Source organism: Sceloporus undulatus, chromosome 1 (genome assembly GCF_019175285.1).
Source record: "Sceloporus undulatus isolate JIND9_A2432 ecotype Alabama chromosome 1, SceUnd_v1.1, whole genome shotgun sequence".
NCBI lineage: Eukaryota > Metazoa > Chordata > Lepidosauria > Squamata > Phrynosomatidae > Sceloporus > Sceloporus undulatus.
In genome coordinates this window covers 83,767,392-83,784,304 of record NC_056522.1, presented here as the reverse complement: position 1 = coordinate 83,784,304, position 16,913 = coordinate 83,767,392, and the positions used below count along the sequence as shown (strand labels likewise).

At 39.1% G+C, this 16,913-nt stretch overlaps 1 protein-coding gene across 5 annotated transcripts in view; it reads right to left on the bottom strand.

Annotated features, from left to right (window-relative positions):
* Positions 1 to 526: 526 nt before the first annotated feature.
* RGS17 (regulator of G protein signaling 17) overlaps positions 527 to 16,913 on the bottom strand; it is a 94,351-nt gene continuing 77,964 nt past the window's right edge. For 4 of the 5 annotated variants that reach the window (XM_042445967.1, XM_042445969.1, XM_042445968.1 and 1 more), the window contains exons 3-5: positions 15,533 to 15,622; positions 6,234 to 6,468; positions 527 to 5,115 (exon numbers count right to left, since the gene is read on the bottom strand). In XM_042445967.1, the coding sequence (XP_042301901.1) occupies positions 4,927 to 5,115; positions 6,234 to 6,468; positions 15,533 to 15,622 (514 nt within the window). In that variant the 3' untranslated portion in view covers positions 527 to 4,926. The remainder of the gene's footprint in view (positions 5,116 to 6,233; positions 6,469 to 15,532; positions 15,623 to 16,913) is intronic. The other variant, XM_042445971.1, reaches the window with a different exon arrangement.

Below are 16,913 nucleotides of genomic sequence, written 5' to 3'. Positions count from 1 at the left end.
ACATACCTACAGAAGTCTGGGAGTGGAGAATCAACAGAGAATAAAAGTGGTGCAAGTGAAGCAAGGAAGGACTACATTTTAGATCCTAATCTCAATGAACAGACTTCTATTTATGGCCCCTAGACTCTGAATTTCTGAAATGCCAATTCTGCAGGTTGGGGGGACCCTCTAAAATGGGAAGGGGGAGGCTTCACAAGGGGTGAATGAGACAGACAGATACAGTATATAAATAGGTAGGTTGATAGAATGACAGAGTAAGATCAAAGCCCTTCTGAACCAAATGCAAACTCACTGCTAATCTGTAGTAGGCACCTTTGGAGCCAAGCCTGTGATCACAAATGTACAGTATAAGAGGGTTAAGTTTATGTCACAAGTCATAGTTCTTAGAGCATCCTTATGAATATGAAAGGATGAAAGGATAACTAGGATTCAGAAGCACCAAGAATGCTTTGATGAAGTGGAGAAATGTATGACTGTGTGACTGACTTGTATATATAATTTAGTCACATTTTTCTAATGAAACAAATTATATTTATTTTGAATATGCGAGATCTCATGAAAATCCAAAACTGAGAAATAAATACATTTAAATCTGTTTTTGCCTGTAAGTAATAATTATAGATAGGCATTTCTTTGTTTTAAAGTTACTGTATATAGCGCATGCACAATAATCTTTCTAGAAGTTTTATCATTGGCTGCTCACATTTCGCAGATATACTGAGTGCAATGAGATTATGCTATGTGCTTAAAGGGTGCCAATATCCATTTCAGAAAACAAATTTGTTTGATGTATGCAAAACTGGCATGAAACAAATCTGTGTTTTCTCGTCATAGAAGATTGATACTAACAATCTGTTTTCCTGTTTTTTTTTAATGGTACAAGGCCAATAGCCTATTAATTAAAAATATAAATCCACATCAAATATGGATATCAAATGTAGCGTGTCATATGGTCAGTCTGCAAATCCTTTAGACTGAAATGTTAACATAGTCTCATTGCAATATCATGTTAACAAATTTCTGAACTGGTTCCAATGCTACATTCCCCCCTCCCACAAATACAGATAAAAGGAAGTCCTATACTAGAATTCAAGGTGATAGTTTTTGGCCCTTGAATTGAAATTTTTAATTATGTTTCTTCAGAAAAGATATTCTGTCAAATTGACAACTCACTTACTGTATTAAAAGTATCTTATAAAGATCGCTTCTGGTTAACAGGTCACCATCAAATAGTAACATCAAAAATATGAAGTCTACATATTGAAAGTTGTATACATGCAATATTTTCTAATTAAATAGTACCTAGTTGTGTGCACCAGAGATAATTGTGTCCCAAACATGGTTAACAAACCCAAATCCACACCATATAAATATATACAGACTGAGTGCTATATATGCAGAGTACCATAGTAAATATGAATTTCACTGTGGTGCTATAGATACACAATACCACAGTAATACAATTCAGATTAGGAAAAAAAAAACACACAAATATTAAATTTATTTCATTATGAGAATTTCACAGTTGGTGGAGGCAATTCTTTGCTGATCTTTTCCCCCTACCACCTCCTCTAGGGAAAAAAGTCTAGCTCTGTAAACATCTTCAAAAGTATTAGTCTATCAATATATTTTTAACATTTATTCATAATGGTAAATAAACCAACCAACATGAATAAAGTATATCATAACACAATAACACTTTTCAGACAAAGCAGGTATTTATTAAAAGAATGTCCTTTATAAATAATTTTGTCTTGCATTTTTTTTAAACTACATTTTCATAAACAACAAGATTTAAAAGTGCTGAGTATGGTAGGATAGTCAGCAACACCAGTGTAAACAGACCTTTTTTATGTTTCCTGCTTTGCAGAATTTTCTCTCCCTTTTTTTTTCTTTTTTAAACCCCATTTTGTCACACACTACAATAGTTAAAAGAGTTGCATAGGGAATAAAGAATAGCCCTTGTAAGTCATTGTCTCCTGAATTCTCTATAAATTACAAAAGAACTAAATGAGCTTAAGAAACAGTTAGCTAAATTGTCCACATCTCCCTCCCTCCCCACCTAAAAGCATATAGATTTCAAGTATAATGTGTAAAATAATAAGTAAAACTTCCCCACATCTGCCCTTTAACATGTGTTCAATAAATTAAATCTGAAGAGGTAGTGAAAGAAAGAAGAAAAGAATGCATGAATGAATCTTTCCTATAACTTATAAATAGTCTAATCACCAGCAAGTAAATAATGAAGTAGGGAGCATTCACATCTCTGTACAGGGTCATGACAGCAATCTGGATATTATGCTGGCACGGGGGGGCAGGGGATGCTGGCACAGATTTTAGGACTCACGTGGGATGCTCCAGTTATAAAACTTATTCTGTACCAACAAACAGCTACTCTGGTACAGAATCTTTTTGGCCACTGCAACAGAGTCTTGGAGGACAAGCTGCTCAACACCGCTCCAGCAGAAATCCCAGCTAAGTTTAAGGGGAGGCAGTGTGCCCCATTGGCATGCTTAGTGGTTTATGTCTATGTAGCAATGAGCTCAGGAGCGGCCCTTCAGAAATCAGTTGCAGACAATGGGCTAACACTTGCAGACAGTGGGCTATCACTAACCAAATTCTACTGAGATAACACCACAGCAATATTTGGTTTTCTTTTCCAAAACGAGTTTTCTCCTATCAACAGGTTCACGTACAAAAGAAGACTCAGGCTCACAGAAATCTCGCCATGCATAAGATCCAGTGTCCTCAGCAAGAAAAAAAGAGGAGGAAAAAACAAAACAAAAATGGCACATCCTTTCACATCCATCTTTTTCTGTGGCCTGTTTTTTAAATAGTAATATTTAGGTTTGAAGAAGTTTTAAGACAACATGTCTTTGTTTAAAAATTTGATATTTATTTTTAAAGACAATGTAGTTCTTAAAATCAGGATTTATTCAATTATTTTTTAAAAGTGTTCAGCAGCTACCTACAAAACTAAACTAGCAGCAAAGGGTGCATACCCCCAAAAAATCACTCAGTTGCACATTTACAATGAATGGGATTTCCACAAGAGTGTCAGTGGCTTTTGCCTAAATCCACATTCATTTGGAGATGGCCTGTGCAAAAGATGCCTCTAGGATATCAAGCTCAATGTGATTGTTAGAGGTCTAGGTTCCCTTCTTCAGGACAGCACTTAGAAAGAAATCTTACATCAACTAAAAAAGAAGGGGGAACAAAATCTGCAACCAATGGCATTATTCTTGGACTCATATGTTTGCATTTTAACACCAACTATGTACGTAATTTCTTTTGCCCACAACATCTCCTTCAAAATTACATGGGCCAGAATATACTACTCTCTTTTCTAAGTGTTTATGTTTGTGCTAAACACACAAACCTTCCCTTTCAAATATCACTTTTAAGAAAAATTAATTTACAGACAAATGCTAGTCCTCAGTGTGGACTGAAATGCTACATGTAGGCATCTGTTTAATTAAAAAAAACATTAAATTATCAAACTTGGTTATGTATTCATATGGATATTTTTGTATCTTTTTTCTGAATTACATAACATTACACAAAAGTGTTAGATAACTGGATAACCAGTGTTTAATAAATCCATTACATTATCTGACATCTGAAATGTACATTATCTCTTCTTAATAACAATTAAAAACAATGTCAACACATAGACTGTGCCACCCTTTGTGGATCTCCTCATATAGTTTGTGCTTTTTGTTGTTTGTTTTCATTTTTCAAACTCTGTAACAAAAATGCCACAGTTTTGGCAGTCAACAACTGGAGGAATCCCTTGCTTTGAAGTTTAAATAAATGATGATAAATAACACAAAGTCTTACTCTCTTTCTTATATAGAAAGGTTGTCTGTCTTACATAGCAGTGTTTCTTTTCTTTCTCTTCATAGAGCATTTGGAATAAAATTGCCACACCTTAGGACTAATTTCTTTCAGTGTGAGCATTTTTTTAAAAATGCAAATTAGTTTCCGGCTCGCTCCAATGATGTTTCTGTGTACTGTAAGACCATATTGCACGAAATGTTCTTTCTTAAAGAGAGATACAATTTATGTTGTTGTATTAAATATTGCAACAACTAAGTGGTAAGTGAAGCAATTTTGCTTTGCACATGCAGTGTGAGGATACACAAGGAAACTCTCCATAAAAGGACAAGTACATCATTGCAGTCTTAACTGCAGTTGTGAAAGCTGTGTGAAACAAATATGATTTGGCAAATCTACTTCTCCCCTTCCAAACTCAAGCATGAAGGACCTTGTAGACAAAACCATTGTGTGTATTTGTTTTCTTCACAGTAGCCTGAGTAGTGCTAAACTGTAGTTCTCCAGGAACTCAGTTCCAGATGTTATTAAACTACTAAGGTGAAGACAGATGTAATATAAAAAGAGAGTTCACAGCACATCCCCTGGCCATGGGGTGAACCCAGTTCCTCTCAGCTTTGTAAATGAAATGTCAGCCACACATGCCAGTAGCTCAGTCTTCAGCCCTATCTCTTTCCCCATTTCCGCTGCTTCAGGTTGCCTGTACGCTCTTTACCAAAAACAGTGCTGCATGAACATAACATGCATTTATTTGTTCATGCATCACCTTATTCATTTAAAAAGCAACATTTTCTTAAAGTGCAAAATTGCTCCAGCTATTATGGGACAGGTTTCTTGATGAAATAGGGAGGGGGGGGTGTCCTCAGGAAATCAGCACCGTGCACATCTGGCTTCTGCATCAAAGGACCAGAACCAGTTTTTTTCCCCGGGCTCGACCCTGGAGTGGAAAGGTACATTTTGGACAACGTAGTGAGGGTGCTTCCAGAACGGCTCCCCTGTTTTTAAAATGTTACGTCTGTCTTCATACTAATAGTCCTTCCCCCCCCCCCCCCCCAGAAACCTAAACCAATATTTCAGCTCCCCAAACTAGATCTAAGTTTCAGAAGTAGAGCCTGTAGTACTTTCAAGAAGAGACTTATAAATCTGAGAGTTCAAAAACCTAGGGAAAGAGTCTCTGTGCATTAAAGTGTAGATCTGAAGTTGGGCATCTTCATACATATGAGGATTGGGATCCAACAAATTTCTGTTGATCACTTCTCGCACCCGTGAGTCTAAACTAACCTAAAAAAAAAGAAGCAGAGATGGCAATTAAACCTCCACCAAAAAAGGTTATCAAAATCTATACATATTACATGAAGGCTACAGTCATATGCATACCTACTTGGTTTTAGGTACCATTGCATTTAGCGGGACCTTGCCTATATGTAAGTATATTCAGAAACCTATACAACATTTTAATGAGTCTTATGATAGAAAAAAACTTGTGCTTCTTTGTATCAGTACACATCAAAATTAACAATACAAAAATATTGCAATCTTTTTCTTTCTCTTCTGTAGGAGGACAAACATGGTACTATCAGGTATAAATATATTTATTATACAACTCTTCTTCAGGCATTGATTCATTGAGGATAAAGAGTGAGACTGTGTGTGAAGCTCTCCAAAGCCCTGCAAGAGACCAGTGTGGCAAGTTAAAATAAAACAAACTGAGGATAAAGAGTGTGACTGTGTGTGCAATTCTCCAAGGCCTGAGGAAGACCAGTGTGGCCCACCAACCCTGACAGCTGCTCACACTTGGTCAAGAGTGAGGAGAACAGAGGTTCAAAACCCCATGCCTTTCTATAGTCTGCTGCCCACGTTGACATTAGAGATGTTGTTTGTCCATGTTTTATTTTCTCTGTGGATACAAGCAGCTAGGGTAGCATCATTCAATAAGTTGATTTTGGTTCAGGTCTACCAGCTATTTAAACTAAGGAATATAGGGAAAAGTCTTAAGCCAAGTCAAATTCCTGCTCCCTCTAGCCCAATACTGCCAACACTAACTGGTAGTGGTTCTCCTGTGTTCTACATAGGAGTCTTTCTCTCTGTCTTAGGTGGAGATGCCAGGGACTGAATATTGGGCCTTTTTCATGCAAAGTATGTATACCAACACTGAACTGCAGCCATTCCTCATAGCTGTAACAGTCTTCCCAAACTTGGTGCCCCCCCCCCCCCCAAGATGTATTGGACTATAACTGCTATCCTGTCAGGGGCAGTGAAAACTGTATCCAACACATTTGGAAGGCATCAATTTAGAGAAGCCTGTCCTGGCAGAAAATACTGAGCCTTATCGGACAGCATCCTGAACTGTGAACATCTGCCAAATCTAATGTATGCCAGTCTGAGATTGTGAGCATCACCTCTTTTGGTGAAAGTATAGAAATGTAGTCCTCATATATAAGCCTTGCTTTTTCTTCAATAGCTTCCTTGTTCTGTTCTTTCTTTAGGTCTTCACATGCTAGCCAGAAGAGCAGGTTCTCCTCACTGTATTCTGTTCGAAGAAACTCTCTGAAGATATTTCTACCGGCTGGTGTTTTCATCATCTTGTCGAAATTTTGAGCCCAAGATAGAATTTCTTCTGCAGGAGGGGTTTGGCTGCAAAGCAAACAACAAAAACAACCACCCCAAAGTGATGATTTCATACAAATATTTTCCTATGTTGATTGGTTCCTATGAGGTACCTCATAGAATTGAGCTCTCATCTAGAAAAGGTTGCACACAATGCATCCCCAGGCTTATATTTTCAAAAGTAAGACCTGCTAAGCTTAGACTTTATGGTTACTAGGTACAGTATTTCTGCTTGAATCCCACAAAAATCTACAGGGCTTAAATCAGTGACAACTAACTTGTTCTAGTGGGGCAAAGATGACTTTGGATATGATATAAATACCTTTTATGTGTGTAATTGCCAGGCTCTGTTTAGTCTTGAGAATAACTCCTGTCCTGTTCTATTTTTCATGCTCATGCTCAGAGTGTCATGGTTTGTGTGTTGGACTAGGAATCTGTGAAACCAGGGTTCACATTCACACTAAGCCATGGAAATCCCCTTTGGGCAGATCACATTTTCTTAGCCTTAGAGGAAGGCTAAGGCCCACTGGAAGGCCTATGGTGGGGCAATGGATGCAGCAAAGAATTACACTTCTCTGCTACCATTGCATTTGCAGAGTGTCATCCAGCAGAGCTGTTTTGAGTGGTCACGGGCCTTTTACACTCTGTCCCCTAAGAAGAAAACCATTCGACAGCTCACTGTGAAGAATTTGCAACAGTTTGCAGACAAAATCATTCAGATTCGCTCTGACTTGGATGCTGTAGTTGACACAGGTCCAGTGAATGTAATCTTGGCACCTGCTTGTCCTGTTTTATTGGATAAGTTTTGATCTGTGCAGGCTGATGTATGGATAGAATACTTGGAGAAGTGAGGGCCACTATGTGCATACTGGATCCTTGCCTTTCCTGGCTCCTGAAAGCAGCTAGAGGGAGACTGGCCGAGTAGGTGAGTGATGAATGCTTCACTACAGCAATGTACATTGCCATCCTGCCTAAAAGAGACTGTGGTGAGGCCATTACTGAAAAAGACCACCCTGAATCCCACCATCTTGAATAACTATCAGCCAATCTCTAATATTCCATTTTTGGGCAAGGTTCTGGAGCGAGTGGTAGCCTCCCAGCTCCAGAGGTTTCTGGATGAACTGGATTTTCTAGATCCAATTCAATCTGGCTTCAGACACAGCTATGGGATGGAGACAGCTTTGGTAGCCTTGGTGGATGACCTCCACAGGGAAATGGACAGGGGGAGTGTGTCTCTGCTGGTCCTGCTAGATCTCTCAATAGCTTTCGATACCATTGACCTTCTGAGCTGCCTCTCTGGGATGAAACTTATGGGCACTATTATGCAGTGGTTCTGGTCCTCCTTGGAGGGGCGGACCCAAAAGGTGGTGTTGGGGAATTGCTCTTCGACTCCTTGGCTGCTGCTCTGTGGAGTCCCACAGGGTTCTGTGTTGTCCCCCATGTTATTCAACATCTACATGAAACCACTGGGAGAGGTCATCTGGAGTTTTGGGGTGAGGTGTCACTAGTATACAGGTGACACCCAATTCTATCTCTCCTTTCCATCTGATTCCAAGGAAGTTATTTCTGCACTGAACCAGTGTATGTGGTCAGTAATAGACTGGATGAGAGCAAACAAATTGAAACTTATTCGAGACAAGACAGAGGTTTCCTGGTCAGTCGTAAGGCAGATCAGAGAATAGGGACATTGCCTGTGCTGGATGTGGTTACACTCCTCCTGATATCTCAAGCTCGCAGTTTGGGTGTGCTCCTGGACTTCACTCAGAGCCTGAATGCCCAGGTTTCAGCAGTGACCAGGAGTGCATTTGCATAGTTAAAACTTGTGCACCAGCTGCGCCCATTCCTTGAGACATCAAATCTGGCTAAGGTGACACATGCCTTGATTACATCCCATTTGAACTACTGCAATGCACCCTACATGGGGCTTTATTTGGAAACTGTTGGGAAATTTCAGACTGGGACCAGTTATAGGGACCACATAACTTCCTTGCTGAAACAGCTTCACTGGCTACCAGTTCATTTCCAGGCACAATTCATAGTGCTGGTTATGACTTATAAAGCCCTACACAGCTTAGGTCCAGATTATTTGAGAGACCGTATCTCCCCATACAAACCTGCCAGAGCCCTAAGATCTTTCGGGGAAGGCTTTCTCTCCGTCCCTCCACCATCACAGGCTCGCCTGGTGAGGAGATGAAAGAGAGCCTTTTCGGTGGCTGTTCCTGCCCTCTGGACTGCCCTTCCACAAGAAGCAAGGCTAGTCCCCTCTTTGCTTGCCTTTCGTTGGAAGGTAAAAACAGCACTGTTCAAGCAGGCTTTTAATGTCTAGATATGGGATGGGTTTTATATGGGATGGGTATTGTGGTGATTTTATTATGGTTTTAATGTTTGTAATTTTATATTGTTTTTAGCTGATGTTTTAATTGTTTTATGGAAATATGTTTTTAGAATTGTTATTGTGAGTCACCTTGCGTCCCTTCAAGGAGAAAGGCGAGATAGTAAGTAAGTAAGTAAGTAAATAAATAAATGTATAATGTGACTCTCATTTTGTTAATAAATATGGTCTCCACCCCTTCACTAATGCAAGTCATGACAACCTTTATAGCATGCTGAACAGAATGGAATAGTACTGGAGACAGGAGATTTACATTTCAGCTTTACAAATATGGTATTAGCTTAATTTAATGCTTTTAATAAGGGGAAGTGAGAGAGAACAAGAGGTTTTAAGTAGAGAAGGGATAGTGAAGAAAGAAGATGAGAAAATGTGAGAAGGTTTAAGAAGAGTAATTGATAGAAATAAAAGCAGAAGTGCTGAAGACTAGAAGATTTTTGGGGGGAAGGTCTAAGCATTATATGCTTAATTTGTTACTTTGTATGAATGTATGTAGGATTATATGTTATTATGTATGTATGTTTAATGTATGTTTTTTCTAAGCTAATAAAACTTCATAATTTTTTTTTTAATTCTTTTCATTTTCTGTGGAATGCACATTTAGTTGTCATGAAGATCATCAAGATAACTTTGCACAGAGTCAATATAATGCAGAATGCCACTTCTGGTCTTGCATAGATGAGTTTTTTCAAGCCCAATAACAGACTCTTTTGAGATGAAATCTTATGTGGCAGCTTGCATTGGATGACATTTGGACTCAGATGTTACTTTTTCAGAAAGAGTGTGTGCTGGAAGAAACTGCATGGTAGCCAAAAAAGCATCCTAATGAGACATGGGGAAATACTGATGAGAAGATCTGAATATTCACATGTTTTCTTTTCCATATTATCCCGAGTTGCCAAGGTTTTCTTTGTTTGGTGCTATTGAACTGAATGATTCTCAATTAGAATTGGGTTTATTGAGAAACACTTGATGTTACTAGGAAAGAAAAGAGGGGATGGTGTGTGTGTGTGTGTGTGTGTGTGTGTGTGTGTGTGTGAAAACCACTCATTTCCAGTTTAAGAAGAACACTACGTCTAGTTTTTGCTCGTTTTGAAGTATGAGGTAATATGCAAACTAAATATTTAAGCCCGTTTAAATGTTTCTTTAAACATGTGCGGAAGAGTTGGGCCGTGTGACAAAAGTCTGTCAGTGTCTCATTTATGCTTGAGACAAGCTGTTAAAGTTTCCCCAACCAAGATGAACATTCTCACCTCCATCTAAAGAAGGGGGGGGCACCAAGTGGATTTCCCCCCCACTGTGCTTTGTACAGTTTGCATTAAAATCTTTTCTCTGTCAGAAACTAACATATACACAGCATGTTGAAAAGCCATGATCTAATTTTGGAAAGAGCAAAGGCAAAACTCTACCTCCAGTTTTTTCTAGCCTAAGCACTGCCATCTTTCTTCTTCACATAATGTGCATTTTTGATGTTCCCATTTATAAAGACTAGCATTTAAATACAGAGACCAGAGAACAATAGATAGTGGCAACTGGACTAAGATATAGGGATCAGGTGTGGCTTCTGAGGTGGGAGAAAGGTAAATCTACTACTGAAATTCTAGGAGATCTCCAAACAAAGCATATGCTGCTATTGGCTGCTGTATTTGCTGCTCTAGTTTTCATTTTTTTTTCAACATAGCCAGACAATGTTCCTTAAATCCCAAAGCCTTCTCTGGGAATTCCAAGCACAAACAACATTTTATTCCCATGCAGAGGATGGGTGGTTGTTGTTGTTTTTATTTATTCTAGGAAGCCTGGAGCAAAACAAAAGAAAAAAGAACAAAAGGAATGATTTGGTTCTGTATTTGCAACTAACCCAGGTTCCTTGGGCATTCCTTCCTCATTCTCCTTGCTGGATGAGCCCCCCTTTTTTTTGGGGGGGGGGGGGGCGCTATAGGTTCTTTACATTTTACAGTACTGTAAAATTTTTGGTACCTTTAACAAAGAAAGGATTCTCACCCAGGTCTCCAGAGGCAATAATGAGGAAAGGCACATACTGTAAGAGAACCGATGACTGGCCAATTGTCTACACACAGTGTTATAAATGCTGCATTATAATTGGCCTTGTCATATAGCTTATTTCATCTTTCACTCCTGGTGCCTTTTACAGACTGGAAGAGAATGCACAGGTGACACCAACAATCAATACCTGGTGTGAGAGCTCTCATTTCTTTGCAACTAGTTTGGAATCACACAATTCTTGTCATGTGCCTTCAAGTCATTTCCAAGTCATGGTGAACCTATTATGGAGATTTCTTGACAGCATTCCTTCATGGGAAGTTTGCCATTGAATCTTCTCAGGCTAAGAGAATGACTTCTTTAAGATCACCCAGAGGGTTTCCATGGTTGAGCAGGGATTCCAACCTTAATTTCCTGGAATCCTAGTCCAACACTGAAACCACTGCACTATGCTGGCTCATGATGTACACCACTATACCATGAAAGTCTTATTCCTTTCCAAAAGCATAGTACTAATTACAAAACCACACTGATGGGCCAGCTGAACATAGGGAAAGTATAGTGTAGAGCAAAGAGGGAAACTATTATTATTATTATTATTATTATTATTATTATTAAGCTTTATTTATATAGTGCTGTAAATGTAAACTACTGTACGTTTTTTGGGGTGTGTTGATATTCTGTTTTTGAAATTCTATGAAGGTCTAAGAGACTACCAAAAATGTACAAAACTGGACAGGGGTAACCCAAAGTGGCCAGCAGACCACTTCTAGTTTTGAAAAATTATACAGTATAGGAGGCTCTGCAATCTAGATGAGTTGCTGCTCCAGGGGGCTTCTAGAAGAGACAACTTTTTTGGCCAGATAAAGAGTGTAGAAAAAGGAGATCGAGATTCCCTCCTTTCATAATAATAGAAGCCAGAGCAGTCCAATGAAACTAAATTGCAGGAGATTCCACATAGTAATCTCCACAAATTTAGGGGTTCTCCAGACTGCCTCGAAAGGAAGGCTGGAGGTGTCCAGTTTTTCTCCAGAGGGAAGCCACAGCAGCCAAACCACGTGGCACCCCTCTGCCCCAAAAAGAACCCGGAAAAACTGGGTTCTTCTTGGGATGCTGCACAGACATCACAAGTGCACCATTGGCACACTTGTGCTGCAAGTGACGCACAGCGATGTCTATATGCTGCACATCGATTACATCACGATGGTGGCCCCTGTATGGATGGGAGGCCACCATTACGCCACCACCATGACGTGCTAGGATTAGGGAGTGTGTGGTTGGTGCACACTCCCTAACCCTAGAATCGCCACCAAGATGCCGCTTCCTGCCAGTATGTACCAGGCCTTAGTTACACAAATTACTTTGCAGTTGCCTACATTGTCTATGTTGAATTTGTGTAGTAATAACTACAGAAATTCAACATAAACAATGAAGGAAAAACTAGTTAGAATTCCTGTACCTTGGATCAAACAGTGGTCAAACTGGAGATTGCAGTCAAGAGATCAAAAGAAGACTAGGATGGGAAGGGCAGCCATGAAAGAACTAAACAAGATCCTAAACTCTAAAGATATACAACTGAACACTAAAGTTAGAATTGTCCATGCCATTGTATTCTCCATCACTATTTATTGATGTGAGAGTTGGAAAATCTACTCTTTTGAGATCTGGTGCTGGAGAAGAGTGCTGAGGATATGATGGACAGCCAAAAAGACAAGTGAGTTATTGAGCAGATAAAGCCAGAAAATTCCCTGGAAGGCAAGATGATCAAATTAAGGCTGTTGTACTTTGGCCACATCATGAGAAAGCATGACTCAGAAAAGAGAATTATGCTAGGCAAGGTGGAGAGCAGTAGGAAGAAAGGAAGACCACACATTCAATTAGGGGCTAGACTCAATTAGGGAGACCATGGGCATGAACCTACAAGACCTAAGCAGAGAGGAGGAGGGCAGGGGGTCTTGGGGATGTCTCATCCACAGGATCACCATGAGTCGGGGATGACTCAAGGGCAGTTAACAACAACAAACACAGCTGTGGTGGTTGGTGGTAAAATGGGTGCATTGCCCACTCAAGAATTTAATTGGGAGGCAGAATCCTTTTTGGAAGAGCAATTACTTCATTCTCCTCCCTCCCTATAGCTATACTCCTGCAGGTCTCCTGTTAGAACAGGAACACGGTCTTCTGGGGAGGGTTCTTTTTTATATAAAACCCTCTCTAGTTATACATTCATTTTATGATTTGAGGTATGTGATATTTCATGTATGTCAAATAACTGAAAACAGCTAATTAAACACTGTTTGTATGACTAAAACAATTATTAAATGAGTTATTATAATATTTTCCTAACACGTGGACCAGAAATTTGAATCTTTGAGCCTTAGATAACTGCTCCTTGAAACTAATGAATGTTGTGCTGTAGAAAATATCTTTCTCCACAAGATGGCAATGTCCTGAAGTGCAAAAGAAAGAAAAAACAGGATTGAAAATTGTAAAGACAGAGTAGTAATACTTATCTCAGACCTTGGCCTGATAGCAACAACGGTTTAATGAGGAGCAACCATCACATTCAGAAATCTGCATAACTGAATATTTATAGCATGCAGTAATGTCAGATGATAACTAATATTAAATGACAAGATTGTGGCAGTAAAGTGTTTTGAAAAGATAAGAACATTCATGTTCTTGTAAAGGCACCGGATCCTGTCTGATATTGGGAGCTAAGCAGGTTCAGCTGTGATTAGTACTTGGGTGGGAGACTGCTAATGAACAGCAGGTGCCACAGGCTACATTTCAGAGGAAGGAACTAGCAAAACCACCACTGAGTACTCCTTGCCTAAAAAAACCCTATGAAATTCAAGGCGTCAGCATGAATTAACAGGCAACTTGAAGGCACATGCACACACAATAATGAATTAAAAAAACTGCCTTGGTCTTATAACAACTGCTGGAGGTGCCTATGAGAGATATGTACTACATAGTACAAAATATATTCATGTCTTGTAACATGAATATGTTTTTGCTCCTAGAAAAAGTGGGGTCCTTCCTTGTTTCACAAAACAACATCTGATTGATTTTATGATTCTATGAGTTTGATTTGCTGTGTGAATCCTCTATGAACAATGCCACTGACAATTCAAGTTCATTTGTGACAGTCATCTGAACAATGGTATAAATAGTCCCAAATTCAAATAAAATTAATAGCTTCATATGGAATCCCCCTCCACTTATTAACATACCTCCACATCCAGTTGTTGTTTTTTTTAACAAATGAGGCTATTCAGTCAAAGTTTGATTCTGGTAGGGTTGCTATAATTGTCCACTATTACCAGGGACAAAATGTAGAACAAATTCTAGACCAAACTGTAGGACAACTGCAGGACAAAACTCAGCCCAAAATGTAGGACATTTAAGGTCCTCCGTTTTTCTTAAATGTCCTACATTTTGGGCTGAGTTTTGTCCTGCAGTTGTCCTAGTTTGGTCTCGAATTTGTTCCACATTTTGTCCCTGGTAATAGTGGACTCTGGGCTAACCAAATTTAGTTATAATAATCCAGTGGTGCCTAAGTTCATATTCAACATAGAACAGTGCTTTGTTTTAAAGTGAGAGCAGAAGACTTTATCCTTCTTATCTCATTCAAAAAGGATGGGGAGGGCAATGAGTCAAAGGCTTGCTTTGGTTTGTTCATCAGCTAAAATGTGGCTATGCTTTGAGAACACAGAAAAAAGTACAAAATGTGAATCTACTCAAGACTCAGTTTCTAGACATTATGGTTGTGAAGATATGCTGGCAAGTATGTGGATGTTTTTTACTGCACTCTCAGATTCCAGAAAAGAATGTCTAAATAAGAATTCCAACAGATGGTAAGAGAGCATCAAGACTCCACATAATCCTTCATTCTTCCTTATGACAAGCAAAACCAGAATACTTTAAATTATGCAAAAGAGAGATTATAAAAAAAAAAAACACAATCTACAAAATGTATATAGGCTAAAGAATTCAAATTTCTTGACACAGAATTTGCATTGCAACCACATGTATTTTTTATACATTGTTATTTTTGTATTTTTCATGCATAGTACTGAGCCTACTTGTTCTTGGAAAAGTATTTTTTCTGCCTAAGGCACAATATGATAAACCAGGAGAAGGTACATTTTTAAAAAAACTGAGTTTGCTGTACCACAACCATATACATCCATCTATCACTTTATTTTTACTTCGGCTTTCCCCCGATCCCAATTCAAGGCAATTTACAAAAGCCAAAATATTACAACAAAGCCACATACAAGCCATTTTTCAGGGTTATTTTTTTTAATGTTGCAATGTCCACTGCCTGTTAAATTTCATATCGTAGGAACAGCCAGCAGACTGAAACTTAGATTTAAGTTTGTAATTTTTGAATAATGAACACAGTTTCATCCATGGGCTGTTTCAGAACTGGGTCCTGTTGAACTCAGTGGGACTTAATCCTGGGTGAATGCAATACACATAGGATGGTACTTTGAATAGTGTACAGTTGTTCAGTGTTAGCACAGCAAGGCAAACCAAAGCAAAGTTACTTTTTGAGGCCATTGCTCCCAGACACCCTTAACCAGCATAGCTACCAGCAGGGTATTGTGGGAGATGTAGTTCAGAAAAGAAACTTCCCAAACTGTGGCTGTTAGCAGCAATATTAGGCAACTTGAAGAAGGCAAATGTCAAACTTACCACTCTTCTATAACCTGGATGCTCTCCATTTTGGTTATGTGTGTTGGCCTTCCCGAATTGTCCCCTCTATCTTCATTCCTAACAGTGAGGCTGCAATGTAGTACAACACTTTATTTTGTCTAGAGAAAATTAATTTAAAATTATGAATATATGATACATAAAAAACAACACCGAGGTTTAAAGTGAATCTGCATACTCAAGGTAACTTTTTCTTGTTAGTAAATCCAGCCATATATTTCAATACCCATAAAAAGAGATTTCTTTGACTGTGAAGACTTCTGTTTCCAGTACTTGAAGAGATTCAAGAAAAATACTAAACATATTTTAATATCAAAAGATGAATTATAGCATTTGTATACCCTTCAATTTTTTACAGATGGGAAGACAGGACTAACATAGTCAAGCAACATCAGTGGCAAAAGTTATTAAGATGGAAGAACACACAAGCTAAGAGAAGCTGCAGTGCTTTGCTTTTGCCTGAGTCTACAGGAAAGGCCAAGGTTCTGTCCCATTCTCTCTTCCTTGCTGATTGACTACAAAATATTTTTCAACTTTAAACTCAGTTTGCAGCAAATGAAGTAAGCCGAGGACAAAGTGGGAGGAAGAGAAAGAAACTGGGACATTTTAGAAGTAGATACAAAAGTAGGACAGAGAGGATTAATCAGAACTTCCCCTGTCAAACTGGGACAGTTGAAAAGAATGCATTTATGGTTTGCATTTACTATGGTATTTAGGTCACAATAGTCAATTTGAATATTTAGTTCAGTATCAGGACTTTTTGTGAGGGAAAGCATTAAATAAACAATTTAGGTCCTGTGCAGACCAGCACTTTGGGCTGGCCTGGGGTGGAGTCGGGGCGTAGTGTCTACATGATGCACACCCAGCTCCGCCCCCAGGGCGCCATGACCCCACATGCCGTACCACACAGCACACGGCATCATGGCACTCTTACAGGGCTATGTCTGCATGACATTGTGCCAAAGGAGTGCCGCATAGCTGTAGCCCTGTGACTATCGTGCCCTTTCCAAGGCACAAAAAGGAGCCGTGTTTTGTGGCTCCTTTTTATGCCCTGGAAAGGCCAGATCGGGGTCATGGCATGTGGTTACCGCGGCCCTGAACTGGCTGAAAAAGGGGTGCAGTTTGCACAGCCCCTTATTTAGTTAGCAAGTTGGGATTACCAAATGAAATGCCTAAATTTGGTAGCTATAGGGGCGGCTTTGTTCTCCCCGTGGGAAAAAAAATCAACTCATGGTTTTGAAAGTGTCAAAATGTTAATACTGAGTTCACCATCCATGGTCTAAATTGTGTCCACTTCTGGTGCAACTTCACTCTGTTTCAGCTTGAGTCATTAATATGCCAGTACATATATTTAAGGAATCAG